The sequence below is a fragment of the Scyliorhinus torazame genome, chromosome 5, assembly GCF_047496885.1.
Source record: "Scyliorhinus torazame isolate Kashiwa2021f chromosome 5, sScyTor2.1, whole genome shotgun sequence".
NCBI classification, from domain to species: Eukaryota; Metazoa; Chordata; class Chondrichthyes; order Carcharhiniformes; family Scyliorhinidae; genus Scyliorhinus; species Scyliorhinus torazame.
Window position 1 is genome coordinate 131,148,788 of NC_092711.1, and position 21,493 is coordinate 131,170,280.

General features: G+C 45.8%; 2 protein-coding genes and 1 long non-coding RNA gene across 5 annotated transcripts; 2 read left to right on the forward strand and 1 right to left on the reverse strand.

Annotated features, from left to right (window-relative positions):
* Positions 1 to 2,558: 2,558 nt before the first annotated feature.
* Positions 2,559 to 18,633, forward strand: LOC140419775 (uncharacterized). 3 transcript variants are annotated; one of them, XM_072503768.1, is made up of 4 exons: positions 2,559 to 2,659; positions 4,469 to 4,587; positions 7,915 to 9,315; positions 18,483 to 18,633. In XM_072503768.1, exons 3-4 carry the CDS (start codon positions 8,030 to 8,032, stop codon positions 18,517 to 18,519), a joined length of 1,323 nt encoding a protein of 440 aa, XP_072359869.1. In that variant the 5' UTR covers positions 2,559 to 2,659; positions 4,469 to 4,587; positions 7,915 to 8,029; the 3' UTR covers positions 18,520 to 18,633. The 3 variants fall into 3 exon arrangements, with proteins under 3 accessions (XP_072359869.1, XP_072359871.1, XP_072359870.1); XM_072503770.1 differs by having other exon boundaries at positions 2,605 to 2,681; XM_072503769.1 differs by lacking the exon at positions 2,559 to 2,659 and adding an exon at positions 2,693 to 2,893.
* Positions 9,463 to 11,707, reverse strand: LOC140419794 (uncharacterized). The gene is made up of 2 exons (XR_011946029.1): positions 11,489 to 11,707; positions 9,463 to 9,717 (listed from the first exon to the last, which is right to left on the reverse strand). It is a non-coding gene; the product is annotated as an uncharacterized lncRNA (long non-coding RNA).
* On the forward strand, positions 18,523 to 20,156 carry LOC140417912 (uncharacterized; the record flags this gene model as incomplete). The annotated part of the gene is given in 2 exon segments (XM_072501345.1): positions 18,523 to 18,543; positions 18,545 to 20,156. Coding segments are annotated over 2 exon segments (1,191 nt in total), but the record flags the coding sequence as incomplete, so codon positions are not given.
* Between the last annotated feature and the right edge of the window lie 1,337 nt (positions 20,157 to 21,493).

Below are 21,493 nucleotides of genomic sequence, written 5' to 3' on the forward strand. Positions count from 1 at the left end.
AATCAGCATGGATTTGTTAAAGGAAGGTCTTGCCTCACCAATTTGATTGAGTTCTTTTGAGGTAGTGACGAGAAGGGTTGATGAAGGTAGTGCAGTGGATGAGGTGTACATGGATTTTAGTAAGGCACTTGACCACAAGTCAGATTGGTCAAGAATGTGAAAGCCCATGGGATACAGGGCAATGTGGCAAACTGGATGAAAAGTTGGCTTAGTAACAGGAAACAAAGGGCAATGGCCGATGGCTGCCCTTGCAATTGGAAAGTTGTTTCAAGTGGTGTTCCACAGGGCTCTGTGTTGGGACCTTAACTGTTTGTATTATATTAATGATTTGGAGGTGAACATGGGGAGCATGATTGGGAAATTTGCAGCTGACACAAAGATTGGCCAAGTGGTGGACAATGTAGAGGATAGCTATAATTTCAAAAATTGGTGGATTGGTGGAATGGGTGATAAAATGGCAGATAGAATTTAACACAGAAGTGTGAGGTCATGCATTTAGGCAGGTCAACCCGTTGTAGGGAGTATAAATAAATGGGAATATACTAAGCAGGGTAGATGAAGTGAGAGATCTTGTCGTACAGGTACACAGGTCCCTAAAGGTAGCAGTTCAAGTAGACAAGATTAAGAAAGCATTTGGAAGCTCTCCTTCACTGGCAGAGGTATGGAATATTAAAGTAAGGATAGGATGTTGGAATTGTATGAAACACTGGTGAGGGAACAACTGGAATATTGTGTGCAGTTCTGGTCACCGCATTACAGGAAGGACGTTATTGCTCTGGAGAGAAGGCAGAGGAGGTTTACAAGAGTGTTGCCAGGGCTAGAAAAGTGTGGCTACAAGGAGATTTTGGATCAGTTGTGGTTATTTTCCTTCGAACAAAGAAGGCTGAGGGGTGACTAAATTGAGTTGTACAAAATTGTGGGGAAGAGATAGGGTGGACAGGATAAAATTATTTCCCCTGGTGGAGAATTCTAGAACCAGGGGAGATAGATTCAACATAAGTGGCAGAAGGTATAGAGGCGACATGAGGAAAAGTTTTTTTTACACAGAGGGTAGTGAGAGCCTGGAATTTGCTGCCCGAGTTGGTGGTGGAGGCAGAGTTCCTAAACTCTTTTGAAAAGTACATGGGTCTGCACCTTAAATGCTGTAAGCTCCAGGGCTATGGACCGGGTGCAGGAAGGTGGGATTAGAAAGGGCACCTGGGTGTCCTAGGACTGGCATGGACAAGATGGGCTGAATGGGGCAGCACGGTGGCACAGTGGTTAGCATTGTTGCCTACGGTGCTGAGGACCCGGGTTCGAATCCCAGCCCTGGGTCACTGTCCGTGTGGAGTTTGCACATTCTCCCTGTGTTTGCGTGGGTTTCACCCCCACAACCCAAAAAGATGTGCAGGTTAGGTGGATTGGCCACGCTAAATTGCCCCTTAATTGGAAAAAATAATTGGATACTCAAAATTTATTTTAAAATTTTTTAATGGGCTGAATGACCTCCTGTGCTGTAACTTTTCTATGATTTGGTCATGGTCAATGGCTGGGTCACTACCTTACCTGGTGACTTTTCAGAAAGCTCCATTGGTAAAGATCTGTTTCCACAGAGTTTTAGTTGCAGTAACTTGCATTTTTTTTTTTTACAGACAATCCACCAAGTAAGCATATCTATAACTACCAGGATATAACGGTCCCCTCCTTTTACTGTGGGTAATGGGCCTTTATCATCAATTCCAATGTTTGGGCGGCACAGTGGTTAGCACTGCTCCCTAACCGTGCCGAGGACCCAGGTTCAATCCCAGCCCCAGGTCTCTGTCCATGTGGAGTTGACAGTCTGGGTATGTGTACAATGATTGAATTTAACTCCACCAGGTACTCTTGAGCGCTTCACTAACCAGTGAAAACTTGGTATCTGTGTAATACACTAGGCATTCGATTTTTCCACAGGGGTGTGTGACTGAGAAATATCCCATTGGAAAATTTTGCCATCAGAGAGACATTGTTCTCCAGTGCCAACAGGTCTGTGGAATTCATTGGCTGCATCTTCCAAAAAAAAGCACAGGGATGTTTGGAAGAATGGTTTAAATCTATGCTGTATCTTTCTATAACATAATTAATATTCAGAATCGGGGCATAGAGAGAGGAAGAGAGAACAATCAATGACTGTGGGATTGAATCCTGCTCAGTCAGTATCTTCAGGGTGGAAGAAAGAGAGAGGAGCCAGCGGGAATAGTTTAAAATCTCAATGTATTTTCACATGTGAGCAGCGGTTTAAATCACATTGAACAATATAGAATCGCAGGGCACTCATTCAATCTGGAGAGTGAGATGAATTCGAAACATTAACTCTGTTGTTCTCTCCACCGATGCAACCAGATGCTCCATTTTCCAGCATTTTCTGTTTTTATTGCCCATTCACAAGGATTTATGTGTGATTTGGTTTGATTAATTGTCTATGCAAGTTTTATAGTTCAGTGGCACTGTTACCCAATATGCCCCGCGGATCTGACTACACCCTATTGTCTACATGACAGTAGTGAGCATGCGCAGTCCTGCTCTCGATCATGCGCAGTCCTGGGTCCGATCTGGAGCATGCGCAATGTCATTTTGATGGGATGAGCCTGAGTCACGGCGAAGCTGTTCAAGAGGGTGCAGCGGAGGAATGGAGTCCGGGGTAAGGCGGAATATGGCACTGGGTGAGGGGAGACTTCAGAAACACAGAGTAGGCCGCAAGCCCCGAGTAGGGATGCTAGCACTCGTGTTTGCAGCTTCGGGTTCTTTTTCAAGCTGGGAATGGGCCCGCGTTAAACGGCCGCCATCTCAGTTCGACGGGCCCCAAAGCTCATGGGCATCCATCTTGGTGGCTACTGGAGTGGGCGGGGCATCAAGAGTCTCCGTAACCCGGATGGTGAGTGCCCGCCATCTTTGTAGAGGGCAGTGTGCTGCAGGTCAGGGGGCAACTTGCGATGGCACGCATGCGCGATGCAGGACTGACTGATGGAATTGGGAATTTTTTTTACAGGGGATGAAAAGAGGAGGATTGACCAACATACAAAATAGTAGCTGAAATAGGTCATTTGGTCCCTGGAGCCTGCTCTGCCATTCAATAAGATCATGACTGATCTGTTTGTGTTGTGTTTCACATTCCCCATCTACTTCTGATAGCCTCTGATTCCCGTGTCTAACAATAATCTATCTTGGGCAGCACGGTGGTGCAGTGGGTCAGCCCTGCTGCCTCACGGCGCCGAGATCCCGGGTTCGATCCCAGCTATGGGTCACTGTCCGTGTGGAGTTTGCACACTCCCCCCGTGGGTCTCACCCCCACAATCCAAAGTGCACGGTAGGTGGATTGGCCACGCTAAATTGCCCCTTAATTTGAAAAGAAAATACTCTAAATTTTTAGAAACAAAATAACAATTTATCTACCTCTGTCTTAAAAATATTCACTGACCCTGTCTTCACCGTCTTCTGAGGCAGAGAGCTGCCAAGTTGCATAACCCTATAAAGAGAGGGAAAAAATCTAATCTCTGTCCCAGAGGGCGTTCCCTAATTTTAAAACATTGGTCTCTAGCTCTGGATTCTCCCACAAGAGGAAACATTCTTTCCACGGCTACCTTCAGTACCATTCAGCATCTTGTATACTTCAATCAACTCATACCTAACTTCTGAACTCTCGTGGAGACAAGTCCAGCCTTTGTGACCTTTCCTCATAAGACAGCCCACTCATTCCGCCTCCAACGTATTTACATCCTTCATTTAATAAGGAGACCAATACTGCACACAGTATTTGAGATGTGGTCTCAAATGTGAGATGTGGTCTACATCAAATTTGAGATGTGGTCTACATCACTGAAGCATAACATCTTTACTTGCATGCACAATTTGTCTTGTAATAAAATCTAGCAATCCATCAGCTTTCTTGGTTACATGCTGCTATGTATTTCGTAGAATTTACAGTGCCGAAGGAGGCTATTTGTTCCATTACGTCTGCACCGACCCACTGAAAGAGTACCCCACTTAAGCCCACACCTCCACCCTATCCCAGTAACCCCACCTAACCTTTTGGATACTAAAGGCCAATTTTAGCACGGCCAATCCACCTAATCTGCACATCTTTGGCGATGGGAGGAAACCGGAGCACCCGGAGGAAACCCATACAGATAGTCACCCGAGGCTGGAATTGAACCCGGGTCCCTGGAGCTGTGAGGCAGCAGTGCCAACCACTGTGCCACCTGTACAAAATACACAATTTACATTGTGTATTTACCCTGCATGTCCTATGTTTTTCATGTATGGAATGATCTGGACCGTTCGCAGAACAATATTTTTCACTGTACCTCTGTACATGTGACAAATCTAAATCTTGAGTTTTGAAATCTTGCACATGTATACACACAGCAAACACAAATCCAAATACTTGATCATCTCATCTGAACCTACATCCTGGACTGAAACTTATGGCTTTTATAATCTCCTTTGACAGAGTGCAAGAAGAGTTGATGACCGGGAGGTGTTTTTCTCACTCCAGTGCTTCTGATATCTTTCCAGCTGCAGGCTCCAGCTGGAGATTTCAATATTGAAAACAGTGAAATTGTTTCAGAGGTGAGTATTTTTGACCATTTATCTCTCATTTATAGCTCCTAGTGCTGTGCGCTGTTCTCTGTGAGAGGTATCATGTCTCTGGGTCTGGTCTGACTCCTTTATTGTGGATCTGAAACCATGTCCATCCATTGCTCTGTTTCACATCTGCCCTCTCTGATCACCATTGTCTAACTTCCTCCGTTTCTGTGTGTACTGTAACCATTTTGGGATTTTACCGTTATTTTTTTCCAGTTGAGTCTAAATGAGGTTTCCCATCGCCTCACCATTTACTGCTGATTTAGCAGCTTTATCTTCCCGTGATCAAGAAGTGTTTTTCTTTCACAACAGTTCATTTCTCTCCGACTACTGAGCTTACATTTAAAAATAAATAAATTTAGAGTACCCAATTCATTTTTTTCCCCCCCAATTAAGGGGCAATTTAGTGTGGCCAATCCACCTATCCTGCATATCTTTTGGGTTGTGGGGGCGAAACCCACGCGACCACAGGGAGAATGTGCAAACTCCACACGGACAGTGACCCAGAGCCGGGATCCAACCTGGGACCTCAGTGCCGTGAGGCAGCAATGCTAACCTCTGCGCCACCGTGCTGCCCTCTTCTGAGCTTACATTGACCAACATATTTTGCTCAACGTTTATTCCCTGTAATTAATTCTACACATCCTGAAACATTAACTCTCTTTCTCTCTCCAGGGATATTATCAGACCCACTGAGCATTTCCAAAGATCAAATGGGGTTACGGGGATAGGATGGGGGAGTGGACCGAGGTAGGGTGCATTGTCGGGGGATCGGTGCAGACTCAATGGCCTCCTTCTACACTGTAGGGATTCTGTGATTCAAACCTGGATCCCCAGAGTAATACTGTGGGTCTCTGGATTACTAGTCCAGTGACAATACCAATACACCACCACCTTGATACAGTGTGAAAAAAAAATATATTTTTTATAAACAAATATTTCTGGAAATGCTTTTAATCTACTTTAGATATACGTGTTTTTAAGTGCAGCACGGTGGCGCAGTGGTTAGCACTGCTGCCTCACGGCACCGAAGATCCGGATTTGATCTCGGGTCACTGTCCGGGTAGAGTTTGCACATTCTCCCCATGTCTGCATGAGTCTCACCCCCACAGCCCAAAGATGTGCAGGTTAGGTGGATTGGCCACGCTAAATTGCTCCTTAATTGGAAAAAAAAAGAATTGGGTACTCTTTTTAAAAAAAAAAAAAAAAGATATACATGTTTTAAACATTTATTCTTGATGTCACTAACAAGAGCAGCAGCAAATATTCCCCATCCCCAGTTACCTGTGGAGAAGATGATGTTTTACCTTCTTGAACCGCTGCAGTCTGTGTGGTGAAGGTGCTCCCACTATGCTGGAGTTACAGGTTATTCACCCAGTGATGATGAAGGAGCAATGATATATGTCCAAATCAGCCTCAATTTGTATTTTACATAACCGAATAATGTAATAAAATATTCCAAGACTATTCACAAAAATGTTACAAAGCAACATTTGACACTGAGCCACAGAAGGAGATATTAGGGGCTGTTTAGCACAGGGCTAAATCGCTGGCTTTGAAAGCAGACCAAAGCAAGCCAGCAGCACGGTTCGATTCTCGTAACAGCCTCCCCGAACAGGCGCCAGAATGTGGCGACTAGGGGCTTTTCACAGTAACTTCATTTGAAGCCTACTTGTGACAATAAGCGATTTTCATTTCATTTCATATTGGGGCAGGTGACCAAAGGTTTGATCAAAGAAGTAGGTTTTAAGGAGTGTCTAAAAGAAGGAGAGTGAAGTAAAGACGCAGCTGAAAGGAGGAAATTCCAGAGCTTGGGACTGAGGGAACCGAAAGAATGGCCACCAATGGTGGAGTGATTAAAATCGGAAATATTCAAGGGTCCGGAATTAGAGGAGAGCAAAGATCACAGTGGTGTGTATGACTGGAGGAGATGAGAGAGAGAGAGGAGTGTTCGCAGCCATGAAGGGATTTGAAAACAGGGATGAGATTTTTAAAATGTTGGTGCTCCTTCAACGAGAACCTTTACAGGTCAGCGAGCACAGAAGTGATGGGTGAACCAGACTTGGTGTGAGTAAGGAGGCGGCAGAGTTTCAGATGATCTCGAGATTACAGAGAGGTTGAGTGTGGGAAGCTGGCCAAGAGTGCGTTCGGACAGTTAAGTCTCGAGGTAACAAAGGAATGAATGAGAGTTTCAGACGGTGATGACCTGAGACTCGGGCAGAGTCGGGGATGCTACTAAGGTGGGAAGAGTAATTCCGGATGATGGGGATGTGCGGTTGGAAGCTCAGTTTGGGGTGAAACAGAAAATTGAGGTTGTGAATAGTCTGGTTCAGCGTCAAGACAGATGCTAGAGAGAGGGAGTGGAGTTTGTCGTGAGAAGTGAAGACAATGGCTTTGCTCTTCTCAGTGTTGAATTGAAAGACATTTCTCTTTTTTAAAAATAAAATAAATTTAGAGTCCCAATTCATTTTTTCCAATTAAGGGGCAATTTAGCGTGTTTAATCCACCTACTTTGCACATCTTTGGGTTGTGGGGGCGAAACCCACGCAAACACGGGGAGAATGTGCAAACTCCACACGGACAGTGACCCAGAGCCGGGATCGAACCTGGGACCTCGGCGCCGTGAGACTGCAGTGCTAACCACTGCGCCACCATGCTGCCCAGAAATTTCTCTTTACCCAGTGCTGGATGTCAGACACCGTCAGGGTGGTGCGCAAGTCGAAAGACAACTTGCAGATGGGGGTGTCACATACACCTGCTTCATCGCTCCTTCTAGTTGATGGAGATTGAGGGTTTTGGAGGTTGTGGGAGTTTCAAACATGTAAAATCATTCTCCTTTTCTCTCTCTCCCTCCCTCTCCTACTTCTGTCGCGCTACCTTTCTGTAGATCTCTAAACAGGAATATGAAGAAGGAGAAAAGCAATGTGTTGAGAGAAAATGCCCTTGGACTTAAGGAAAGGTCAAACAACCATTCTGGAATTCTGAGTCCCAAAATCCCAGTTATAGCCATTAGGAAATTCATAATGAATTCTGGGCATGTGTGCTATCACCCCCCACTCTCTTCATCTCTCTCTCCTTCTGTTCCCATGCTTCAGCTGCCAGAGTGTCCAGGGTCCAGACCGTGTGGTGGTTCCCTTCCCTGAAGGTCATTCGTGAACCAGTTGGCTTTTATGACAATCCAACAGTTTTCATGGTCACTTTTTCCCAGTGCCGGCCCCACAAATGACCAGATTCATTCAGCTCAATATCACGCCTTTGTGTTTTTTCTGGGTTCTCTCTCACTCCCTTTTTTTCTGTTTTAAATCAATTTAGAGGGCATTAGAAGGGGAGGATATGCAATTGGGAAACTCAAACTGAACATTACATCAAAGCATCTGACAGAGTCGGCCAATGTATTGTCATCGTTGTATCACTTTGGATTTTGAACATGGAAAGAAAAAGCGCCGTTCACAGTGGGGAGAAACCGTACACGTGTTCTGTGTCTGGACGAAGCTTCAACCGATCATCTGACCTGTTGAAACACAAATGCGGTCACAATGTGGAGAAGCCATGGAAATGTGGGGACTGTGAGGGAGAATTCCATTCCCCATCTGAACTGGAAATTCACCAACGCAGTCACACTGGGGAGAGACCATTCACCTGCTCTGTGTGTGAGAAAGGATTCACTCAGTCATTCAACCTGCTGAGACACCAACAGGTTCACACTGGGCAGAGACCGTTCCATTGCTCTGTGTGTGGGAAGGGATTCACTCAGTCATCCAACCTGCGGACACACCAGAGAGTTCACACCGGGGAGAGACCATTCACCTGCTCCCAGTGTGGGAAGGGATTCATTCACTCGGGCAACCTGCTGTCACACCAGCGAGTTCACACTGACAAGAGACCTTTTAAATGCCCAGAATGTGGTAAGTGCTTTAAAAGTTCCAGGGAACTGACACGCCACCAGCAGGTTCACACTGAGAAGAGACCTTTTAAATGCCCAGAATGTGGAAAGGGCTATAAAAGTTCCTGGGAGCTGATGTTCCATCAACGTGTTCACACTGACGAGAGACCGTTCAGGTGCTCTCTCTGCGAGACTGGGTTCAAGCAATCATCTCAACTCGCTGTACATCAACGCATTCACACTGGGGAGAGACCGTTCACTTGCTCTGAATGTGACAAGGGATTCACTCGATCATCCCAACTCATGGTGCACCAGCGAGTTCACACTGGGGAGAGACCCTTCAAATGCCCAGAATGTGGGAATTGCTATAAAAGTTTCGGGGAACTGATGTCCCATCAACGTGTTCACACGGATGAGAGACCGTTCAGGTGCTCTGACTGCGGGACTGGGTTTCGGAAATCATCTCATCTCACTGAACATCAGCGCACTCACACTGGGGAGAGACCATTCACCTGCGCCAAGTGTGGGAAGGGATTCACTCAGTCATCCCAACTCACAGCACACCAGCGAGTTCACACTGAGGAGAGACCTTTTAAATGTCCAGACTGCGGGAAGTGCTATAAAAGATCTGGAGACCTGATGTCCCATCAACGTGTTCACACTGACGAGAGACCGTTCAGGTGCTCTCACTGCGGGACTGGGTTCAGAAGATCATCAATTCTAATTGAACACCAGCGAGTTCACACTGGGGAGAGACCATTCACCTGCTCCAAGTGTGGGAAGGGTTTCACTCGGAAATCCAACCTGCTGACCCACCAGCGAGTTCATAAGTGAGTCCAGCAGTTAGACTTTGCTTTTACTCACATCCGGGTGAACCACATCAGTGGGATCCCATTCTGCTCATGTTAATAAATTATAGCTCAGTAATGTGTTAATATTCGGGATAAAAATCAACTAAATCAGCTTTGTGTCAAACGCAATGTGGTAAATGTTTAATATCTCCAGAACGCAAGTTAGTTCTTTTTGAAGTGCACTTCCTCTGGCAAAGGCACAAAGATATATTTTAGGTCCTTGTTTCATTGTTTTAGACAGCTTGGGTAGGTCTTATCCCATTCATTTCGAAGAATCTGCAATGAGTTTGACTGTCCAATTGACTTAAGTCCAGATGAAGCATCTGTGAGGCCTTCTTTATTTGACACTGGATAAAAGCAAATGACTGCGGATGCTGGAATCTGAAACCAAAAAGAAAATGCTGGAAAATCTCAGCAGGTCTGACAGCATCTATAGGGAGAGAAAAGATTAAACGTTTTGAGTCCAACTTTGACAAAGGGTCACCTGGACTCGAAACATTAGCTCTTTTCTCTCCCTCGGATGCTGTCAGACCTGCTGAGATTTTCCAGCATTTTCTTTTTGGTTTTATTAGACACTGCTAGTCCATCGACAAATCAGGGATCACACTGAGCCAGTGGATCCACCACTTTACACCCATAGGGGTGTCGCACCTGGCCAAATATATGAGCATTTCCATTATTGGATGGAAAAGATGGCAATGTTCTAGGGACCAAATTGGAGACCCAAGCACTGAGGTATGAGGAATCAACCATGTTAATGAGAGGATTCTAACACACTTGTGAAGGACTTTGGAAAGTTTTCCTGTGGCTAAGGTACTGTATAAAACATGATGTACCTTGTTATGATTCCCACTGATGTTACGACTGGGCGGGAAGGTCCCAGAATGGAAGCCTGGCTCAGTCGACTGAAGTTTTACTTTCTTATCAGAAATGTAGATGAACAGAATCACGGGACAGCCAATTTGCTTTTCACAAAAGATTGAAACATTTTTTAAAATGAAACGATTGACGATAATACAATACTCCTTCACCCAACCTACACAATTCATAGAATCCCTCCAGTGCAAAAGGAGGCCATTTGGCCATCGAGTCTGCACCCCACTGAAAAAGCACCCTACCTTGGCCAACTCCCCCACCCTAACCCCGTAACCCCACCCAGGGACAATTTAGCATAACCAATCCACCTAACCTGCACATCTTTGGCTGTGGAAGGAAGCCGGAGCACCTGGAGGAAATTCACGCAGACACTGGGAGAATGTACAAATTCCACACTGACAGTCACCCAAGGTCAGAGTTGGACCTGGGTTCCTGGTGCTGTGACGCAGCAGTGCAAACCACTGTGCCACCCCCATGCATTGTACACAGATTTTTAAGTATAACACAATTACAGAATATATCTTATATTGTGCTCAGCAAATACACAGTCCTTGCAAACCAACAGGCCAACTATGGTCAGACACACCCCACTCTGAAACCAAGTGGCAGACAGCACCAATACACCTTTTGTAGATTTGTCATTAAATCCCCCAGTTGATAATCACTCTGAGCCAACTGGTCTCACTGGAACTCTGGCGAGTATTTCCAAACTCTACTCTCGAAAAGATACACCTTGGAATCTTCTCCCAAACAAAATGCTTTTTTTAGGTGCCTTCACCATGGATCTACTTCCAGGATTTCAATCTCTCCTTCCAATATTTCTCTGCCTTGAATTGCCACATGCATTCAAGCTTTCACAGTATCTCGCAGGTACCCAGCCATAGTATCAGAACACCACAGCTTCACAGGCTGTACAAAGACCTATAGAATCCCTACAGTGCAGGTGGAGGCCATTTGGCATATCGAGTCAGCACTGACTCTGTAAAAAGGCACCCCATCTAGGCCCAAACCCCACACTATCCCAGTAACTCCACCTGGGGCTAATTTAGCATAGCCAATCCGCCTAACCTGCACAGCTTTGGACTGTGGGAGGAAACCGGAGCACCCGCAGGAAACCCACACAGACACGGGGCAAAAGTGCAAACTCCACGCACCCAAGATCGGAATCGAACCTGGATCCCTGGCACTGTGATAACCACTGTGCCAGCCTGAGAATTACTTCAGAAAGTAGGCCTCTCGCTCGCCAATTTCACCAAGTGTGCACCTTTCAACTCACTGGGAGCCTTTCTCTGTCCCTTTCTTTAACTTCAGGTAACAGTAACTTGTTAATTTTCCAGTTCCCATGATCTCTTTGACTGAAGTCTTCCTGGGACTTTTGCTTTCATTCTCTGGTTTCTAGAAGTATCTGTTCTTTAGCTTCTCTTGCCTTTACTCCATTTTTCTGCCTCTCTGCTTGAGGCAGGTTTTGGGGGAGCTTCCTCCCCAACCACCTGGCTCCAACTGCCTTCGGTCCAGTTTAACACCAAACTTGTAAGATTTTTCTAACTTACAATGGCCCCTGGTTGCTAAGCAACAGCCTAGTCTTTTGTCAAACTCTGTTTGTTTTTATGATGTAAACTCTCTCATCATAATTAGGGTATAGTTTGAAATTAAACCAAAACCCCCATACATGCAAACCCCTATGTTGAACACGAATCTAACTAAAATTGTAACCCTTTCTTACACAGCAACATAAAATAAACTTACTTAAAACAATACCTTAAAGAACCATGGCTTCCTGACACCGCCCCTTTTTATGTTTAGATTCATTGTCACGTGTACCGAGGTACAGTGAAAAGTATTGTTTTGCGTGCAGTCCAGGCAGATCGTTTCATACATGAAAACATAGAACATAAGATAAACACATGAAGATACATAATGAAAATACATAAACACAGGTCATTCAGGAGTCCGGTAACAGCGGGGAAGAAGCTGTGCACGTTCTCAAACTTTTGTATTCTGCCCATTGGAAGAGAGAATAACCCGGGTGGGAGGATCTTTGGTTATGCTGCCCGCTTTCCCGAGGCAGTGGAAAGTGCAGACACGGTCAAGAGATGGGAGGCAGGTTTGTTTGATGGACTGGGCAGTGTTCACGACTCTCTGTAGTTTCTTACGGTCTTGGGGCGAGCAGTTGCCATACCAGGCTGTGATGCAGCCAGATAGGATGGTTTCAATGGTACATCTATACAAATTGGTAAGAGTCGTTGTGGACATGCCGAATATCCTTAATTTCCTGAGGACGTATAGGCACTGCTGTGCTTTCTTGGTCGTAGCAACGACATGGGTGGACCAGGACAGGTTGTTGGTGATGTGCACACCTAGGAATTCGAAGCTGTCAACCATCTGCACCTCGGCACCATTGATACAGACAGGGGCATGGACGACGCTTTGCTTCCTGAAGTCAATCAGCTCATTAGTTTTGCTGACATTGAAGGAGAGTTTGTTGTCATTGCACCATGCCACTAAGTTCTTTCTCGCCCAAAAGAAATAAAGCTCCATAACGATGAAGATTTCTTTTCACTGGTTTTACATCCACTTCACACTAACTAAATGTTGAATAAAATAACCTCACATCATAGAAGTAAATTTCTCTTATTTCACAATTACACTCCACGTCATATTGTATAATTACAATGATTTAACCAAAATAATAATAATCTTTATTGTCACAAGTAGGCTTACATTAACACTGCAATGAAGTTACTGTGGAAAGCCCCTAGTCGCCACATTCCGGAGCCTGTTCGGGTACACAAAGGGGGAATTCAGAATGTCCATTTCACCTAATAGCATATCTTTCGGGACTTGTGGGAGGAAACTAGAGCACCCGGAGGAAACGCACGCAGACACGGAGAACATGCAGACTTCGCACAGACAGTGACCCAAGCCGGGAATCGAACCTGGGACCCTGGCGCTGTGAAGAAACAGTACTAACCATTGTGCTACCGAAAAACAAAGGCAATCAATGAAACAACATTATCAAAATCTGTACGCCACAGCATTATCATAACTCGAGTCATAGATAGTTTTCATAGAATTTACAGTGCAGAAGGAGGCCATTCGGCCCATCGAGTCTGCACCGACTCCTGGAAAGAGCACCCCACCCACGGTCGACACCTCCACCCTATCCCCACAACCCAGTAACCCCACCCAACACTAAGGGCAATTTATCGTGCCCAATCCACCTAACCTGCACATCTTTGGACTGGGAGGAAACTGGAGCACCCGGAGGAAACCCACGCACACACGGGGAGGGTGTGCAGACTCTGCACAGACAGCGACCCAAGCCGGAATCGAACCTGGGACCCTGGAGCTGTGAAGCAATTGTGCTATCCACATTGCTACCGTGCTGCGTTTTGTGTTTCTTTTTCTTATGGTTTCCAGTTTTAAACTCAGAAAAAAATATTTCATTTAAATCTACAGTTCCATTATCTTTTTCTTTGCTTGTCGGCATGATTCCATTCTCAAGTCCATTTTCCAAATTTCCCGTGGTACATCCTCATTTCCATTTAATAAAGTCAAAATGGCATTTTTGTGCATTAACATCTCATTTCTACTCTTGCCAAAATCTCTTTTAGCTCTTTCCAGGATGCTGTTGAGATGCTTCTTATGTTCACTCAAAATGGTTTTGTATCCTTGCTGAGTTTGCTCTTTGAACTTTGTGTGATGATGGGCGGGATTCTCCATTTTGTCGGCACCCGGGGGTTTCCCAACGGCATAGGGCTGCCCCACAATGGGAAACCCCATTGACTGGCCAGTGTGACGGAGATCCTGTCGGATGGTCGGGGCAGAAATATGGGGCGGATAATCCAGCCCATTGTCTTTTCTCCCAGGCCTAATTAAACAAATTATTTACAATTCTGTTGGAGCCATGCCAATCACTTCCTCCCTCTGGAATTTCACATTTGTTCTGATCCTTCAACCTTTTTACACAATTTATGAACCATCTCCCTCCTGTTCTCAGCAGATTTTGAATGGTCTTTTGCAAATTGTTCACTTTCCTGTATTCCAACTGCTACATATTGCGTTATATCAAAACATACTTTTAAATCAACGTCTGGTTACTGACTCAGAAAGATCACTTTACAATTTCAGTCCTTGGTGACAATTTGTAATTTCCAATTTTGCAGCTATTTCTGTTTTCTTGTCCTTTACTAACTTTGATACATCAGTAATATTACTTGGATCAGTTCTTTGCTTAACTGGATCAGTATTCGGCAATGAGTTTTTATTCACAGGAACAACTTTCAAATTGTAACACTCCATACCACCCATCTTCACCTTCATTTATTCCAGTTTTCTTGCAAGTTCACTAATCTCATTGTTCTTCCCCGACTAAGTTCTAACAGTGCGTTAATTCTGCTATTTAATTCTGTATTCAACCAATTATTCTGATTGACCAGCAAATCCTTTTCCTGTTCAAAGGTCATTTCCTATCTACAAAGAGAGATTACTTATAAGTATCTCTGCTTCCTGACAACTTACTGTTGATTGTGAGATGGTATTTAGTTTCCTGTAGAATCGCCAGTTGTATATTGTTATGGGTGAGGTGCTGTCAGAACCCCAAAATGTATCATGGAGTTCAACCAACCTCCCCCTTTAATGGATTGTTGCTTTTGAAGCACGCGGCTTGTTCCCCAGGTGTGATATTACAATTATGGACACGTGGTTTTTAACACAAAACAATGTTTATTCTATGAACTCAATTTAACCTTTTAAATAAACATTGGATCCCTTAACACCCCTTACTTCAAAGATAACCCCGAAAATAATACAACACTAAATAATCCCTCAAAATGTTCCTTCAAACATCCAAAAGGCTTCAAACCTTCAAAACAGTAACACACCAGGTCACTGTTAATATATATATTCTGTTCGATGGCAGAGATATATCAGCTTGGTTGACTTCAGCTCCAGCACCTTGCTTTTCTTCCTGCAGCTCTCTGGAAACACACAGACACACACAAGCTGCTTTTTCAAACTGGCTTTCTCCCTTCAAGCAGCTCACAGCAAACCAGAACTTCTCAAGCTGCTGTCTCAAACTGACTTTCTCCTTTTAAGCAGCTCTCAGCAAAACCAGCCAGGCACTTTTCAGCTGCTCTCAGCAAAACTGAAACCAAAAGCAGAAGTGAGCTCAGCTCCCCCCAACCTCTGATGTCACTTCAGTAATATGATCATCTCCATTCCTTAAAGGTACTTTGCTTAAACATCCATTTATTAAAATACTCTCACATGACAATATGGAATGGGATTCATTTGATCATCACATTTACAGCTACACTAGCACAGTCACACTGAAGAGAGACTATTCAGATATTTCTCGTCTGTGAAGGAGTTTACAGTTTTTTCCACCTGCTACCCTTTTAGATTTGTTGCACAATGGACACATTCTGACTGGTGACAGACAGGTTCAATATGTGTGAACAAAGATTCATTCGATCCTTCTGCTTGTGGCCCACCAATGGGCTCACATTTGACTGTGGAGGTAGATTTCTCAATGCTTTTCATAGAATCGTAGAATTTACAGTGCAGAAGGAGGCCATTCAGCCCATCATCTGCACGGCCCTTAGAAACAGCACCCTACTTAAGCCCACGCCTCCACCCTATCCCCGTAACCCCACCTGACCTTTTGGTCACTAAGGGCAATTTATCATGGTCAATCCACCTAACCTACACATCTTTGGACTGTGGGAGGAAACCGAAGCACCTGGAGGAAACCCACGCAGACACGGGGAGAACGTGCAGACTTCACTCAGTCACCCGAGGCGGGAATTGATCCTGGGTCCCTGGAGCTGTGAGGCAGCAGTGCTAACTGTGCCACCGTGCCGTTAGTCATACGCAGGAAAGCACTATGGTGGAGGGCCAATGCACTGGAGAATCTGAAACAATTGATTGCTAACTTTAATAGATCGTGTAGCTGACCGGGCGGCAGTTGCGAATCTTGGCCCACCTTAACGGCCACCGTGTTTATCGGGGACACAATGCAACAGCGCAAGCGCGGCGGTCATCTTTGTAGGGGGCAGTATGCAACAGCGTGCATGCGTGGTGGCCATCTTTATTGGGGCAATGCATAACTGCGCATTTGCTACAAAACAGGAAGCCGGAAGGAAATTTGTGAATTTCTATCCTGGACTGACTGATGGATTTTGGAAACTACATTTCTAGGGGGTTTAGAAGAACAGGACTTACAGACGGGAAACAAAAATCTTTACCGTGTGGGATGTTTTAGTGGACTTGTTTTGGTGAGTGTTTCTAAACTCGCCCTCGGTATCTCAGATTTGCAGGTGTCAGACTATGTTTATGTTGACTCCTCATTCTTCCCCCTTCTCTAACTCTGAGTTCCAGGCTGCAGCAGCCCGGGACACTGCTCCAGTTGGGAGACACTTGAGAGGGTTAGGAGCTGGAGGAGATTATAAAGATTGAGAGATGTGAGGCCAGAGAGGGACTAAAAAACAAGAATAAGCAATTTGAAATAGAAGTGCTGCTTCACCAGGAATCATTGTGGGGCAATAAACACAGGGGTGATAAGCGAATGGGACTTGGTGTGAGTGCGGACATGGAAAGCAGAGTTTTGGATGGTTTCAGGTTTACATAGGTTTAGAGGTACCTGTTGTATGGCATTAAGTATCAGAATTGGATGAGCTGATGTGGGGGCAATGTCAAGACAAAGCAGCCCCCTCAATTGGCATCCCATCCACAAATATTCACCCACCATCACCGATGCACAGTGGCAGCAGTGTGTACTACCTGCAGAAGATGCACTGCAGGATCTCCCCAAGGATCCTTTGACTGAACCTTCCCATCTGTGTCTTCTACAACCTTGAAGGACAAAGACAGCAGACACATGGGGCCCCATCATTTGCATGATCCCCACCCCCAAGTCTCTCACCATTTTGACTTGGAAATATATCGCCATTCCTTCACTGTCGTTTGATCAAAATCCTGGAACTGCCGCTGCCACCCCTCCAACAGGCGGCACAGTGGTTAGCACTGTTGCTTTACACCAGGAACCCAGGTGTTGCAAACCTTGGGTGACTGTGTGCACATTCTCCCCACATCTGCGTGGGTTTCGTCCAGGTGCTATGGTTTCCTCCCACAGCCCAAAATGTGCAGGTTAGGTGGATTGGCCATGCTAAGTTGCCGCTTAGCGTCCAAAGGTTAGGTGGGGTTACGGGGATGGGGCAGGGGAGTGGGCCTGGGTAGGATGCTCTTTCAGAGGGTCAGTGCAGACTCGCTGGGGTGAATGGCCTCCTTCTGCACTGTAGGTATTTTATGATTCTATGAACAGCACTGGCTGTAGTTGCACGACATAGACTGCAGTGGTTCAAGAAGGTGGCCCACCATCAGTTATTCCATAGAATCCTTGCAGCGCCGAAGGATGATATTCGGCCAATCGAGTCTGCACCAACCTTCCGAAAGAGCACTTCACCCAGGCCCACTCCGCTACCCTATCCTCGTAACTCCACGCATTGGTCACGGCCAATCCACCTATCCTGCACACCTTGGACTGTGGGAGGAAACCAGAGCACCCGGAGGAAACCCACTCAGTCAAGGGAGATATTTCAAACTCCACACAGACAGTCACTCAAGGCCGGAATTGAACATAGGTCCATAGCACTGCCCTCTCAAGGGCAAAAAGGGATGTGTAATAAATGCTTGCCGAGCTAACAACACCCACATTCCGTGAAAGAATAAATAAACGCAGTTTCCTGGGAGCGGGATGGAGTCAGTGGGTGGAGAATGGAGTTTGTAGTGCGGACAAAGACAATGGCTTCAGTTTTTCCAATATTTAATCAGAGGAAATTTATATTCATCCAATACTGGATCTCAGACAAGTTAGGGCGATGTGAGTTGGGGGGAACTTGAAAATTATGGTATTTGCATCCACCTGCTACCCTGATCCTTCTCAGGTGTTGAAGGTTGAGGGCTTGGGAGGTTCTGGTGAAGTTGCAGATATATAAAATCCCTCTCCTAAGCACCTTGCTTTCCCTTCACTTTCTCGTCTCCTTTTGAGGCCAGTCTTGTCAAAGTCCAGACCGTGTGGCAGACTCCCTTCCCTGAAGGACATTAGTGAACCAGTCAGATTTCTATGACAGTCCAGTTTTCATGGTCACTTCTTCCCAGTGCCGGCCCCACAAATGACCAGATTCATTCAGCTCAATTTCACAACCTGCCTTTGTGTTTTTGTGGGTTCTCTCTCACTCCCTTTTTTCTGTTTTATACCAATTTCACAGGATATTAGATGGGGCGGATATGCAGTTGGGAAACTGAAACCAAACATCACATCAGGATCTGACAAGAGTTGCCTAAATTATCAAAACCTAAACATCATTGGATTTTGAACATGGAAGGAAAAGGCACCGTTCACCGTGGCGAGAAACTGTATACGTGTTGTGTGTGTAAACAGGACTTCGGCCAATCATCTGGCCTGTCAAACCACAAGAGGAGTTACACTGGAGAAGAACCATGGAAATGTGGGGACTGTGAGGAGAGATTTTGTTGCCTGTCTGAGCTGGGAATTCACCTACGCAGTGACACTAGGGAGAGGCCATTCAATTGCTCGGTATGTGGGAAGGAATTCTCTCAGTCATCCACCCTGCTGACTCACCAGCGAATCCACACCGGGGAGAGACCTTTTAAATGCCCAAACTGCGGGAAGTGCTATAAAAGTTCCTGGGAACTAATGTCCCATCAGCGAGCTCACACTGACGAGAGACCGTTCAGGTGCTCCGACTGCGGAACTGGGTTCAGGCGATCATCTCAACTCACTGTACACCAGAGAATTCACACTGGGGAGAGACCGTTCACCTGCACCGAGTGTGGGAAGAGATTCATTGAGTCATCCCACCTCATGGCACACCAGCGGGTTCACACTGACGAGAGGCCGTTCAAATGTTCAGTCTGCGGGAAGTGCTATAAACGTTCTGGTGAACTGATGTGTCATCAACGTGTTCACACTGATGAGAGACCATTCAGGTGCTCTCACTGTGGGACTGGATTCAGGCAATCATCTGACCTCACTGTACACCAGCGAATTCACACTGGGGAGAGACCATTCACCTGCTCAGAGTGTGGGAAGGGATTCACTCGGTCATCCCACCTGCTGACACACCAGCGGGTTCACACGGATGAGAGACCTTTTGAATGCCTAGACTGTGGGAAGTACTTTAAAAGTTCCCAGGAGCTCATTTCCCATCAACGTGTTCACACTGACAAGAAAGCATTCACATGTTCTCATTGTGAGACTGGTTTCAGGCGATCAGCTGACCTTATTGTACATCAGCGAGTTCACACCGGGGAGAGACCTTTCAGGTGCTCTCACTGTGGGACTGGGTTCAAAACCTCATCTAACCTCAATCTACATCAGCGCATTCACAGTGGGGAGAGGTTGTTCATCTGCTCAGAGTGTGGGAAGAGATTCATTCAGTTCTCCACCCTGCAGAAACACCAGCGAATTCACAAGTGATTAAAGAAGTTGGATTTTGCTGTTAATCACATCCAGGACTGAGGGGTCTGTTTCTGCTAGTGTTAATAAATTCCAGCCCAGTTACTGGGGTTAATATTCCATGTAATGGGGACAGCACGGTACCATAGTGGTTAGCACTGTGGCTTCACAGCACCAGGGTCCCAGGTTCGATTCCCTGCTAGGTCACTGTCTGTGCGGAGTCTGCACGTTCTCCCCGTGCCTGCGTGGGTTTCCTCCGGGTGCTCCGGTTTCCTCCCAGTCCAAAAACGTGCAGGTTAGGTGGATTGGCCATGTTAAATTGCCCTTAGTGTCCAAAAGGGTTAGGAGGGGTTATTGGGTTAGGGTGGAAGTGAGGGCTTAAGTGGGCCGGTGCAGACTCGATGGGCTGAATGGCCTCCTTCGGCACTACTATGTAAGTCAAATAAATCAGTTTTTTCTTAAACACTGTGTTGAAATCTTTTTAACATCTGAATATAAGTTACTTCTTTTTGAATGGCTGTCTCTCCCCTGTCTCTTCCATCCTCACCTCCAACAACAAATATAAGGAAATTGTGGATCTTCTTTGTCACTAAGATTGAGATGATCTGATCACGGCTAAACTGCCTAAAAGTTTCCCCTTGCCCAAGTTCTGAACTCACATGTTTCTCCAGTTTCCCTCCCATCTCCCCTTATGCCCTCTGGGTGCTCACCTTGTCCATGAGACCTACAATCTGCTCCATTGACCTATTCAGATTAAACTGCTGACCGCTTGGCTTCTCCATGTTAGCCGATATTGTCAACCAATACCTCTCTCTCTTTTGGTTCTGTCCCTCACCTTGAAATCTACCATCATCTTTAAGCCCAAAAAAGAAACCTTAACTCCACCATCTTTGCAAACTAGCGCCCCATTTCCGATCTCACTTTCCGTTTCAAATTTCTTGAACTGAGTGTCCCCAAGGATCTAGCCTTGGCCCTTCCTATTTCTCATCTCCACGCTGCCACTCGGTGACATCATCCCAAAGCACCCTGTAGTTTTCACATGTCCACTGACAACACCCAGCTCTCCCTCACCACCATCCCTCTCCATTCCTCCACGGTTACTAAATTGTCAAACTGCTTATCCCACATCCAGTACTGGATGGGTAGAAATTTCCTCCAATTAAAAATTGGGAAGACCAAAGTGTTGCTCTTTCTAGCTTTAGTCTATTTGCTCTGTTTAGGTCACCTTTGCTCATGAGTCGCCAGGTATCTTTATGATACCGCCACGTGGTTCAAGTTCAGGTTATGATTAATAACACAGCACACCGCTTAGTAAGGATTAAAACAACGGTCATTTATTATATACAACAAGCAATATTAATACCCTAACACTACTTTCTATATAATAAACCTATCACTACTGGCCAATGCTTAACTTAGGAAGAGCCCACCAAGTCGGGGAAACGAATGGCTTGTCCAATCAAATCTGGCCCGCGGGATTCAAAAGGCTGCTACAGGTCGGTGGCTAGGTGTCTCTACCGGATAGCGATCGTTGGATTCAAACTTACGATACACGGTGGCTGGTCTTGCGAAGGTCTCGAGCAGGCGAAGAGGAGAGAGAGAGAGAGAGAGATCTGAACTTGGACCTTTACTTTTATAGGGCCCAGGGGCTTCCCGCCTCCCGGGGCGGCCCTTGACCCCCAAGTGATTGGATTCTGTCCCCAGTCTCTGGGGTCGATGTGTCCAATGGTGAGGCGATTCCTCGATCGGGGGGTGGTCGTTCACCTGTCTTTGTTTCGGCCACTGCAGGCGCCGACAGGT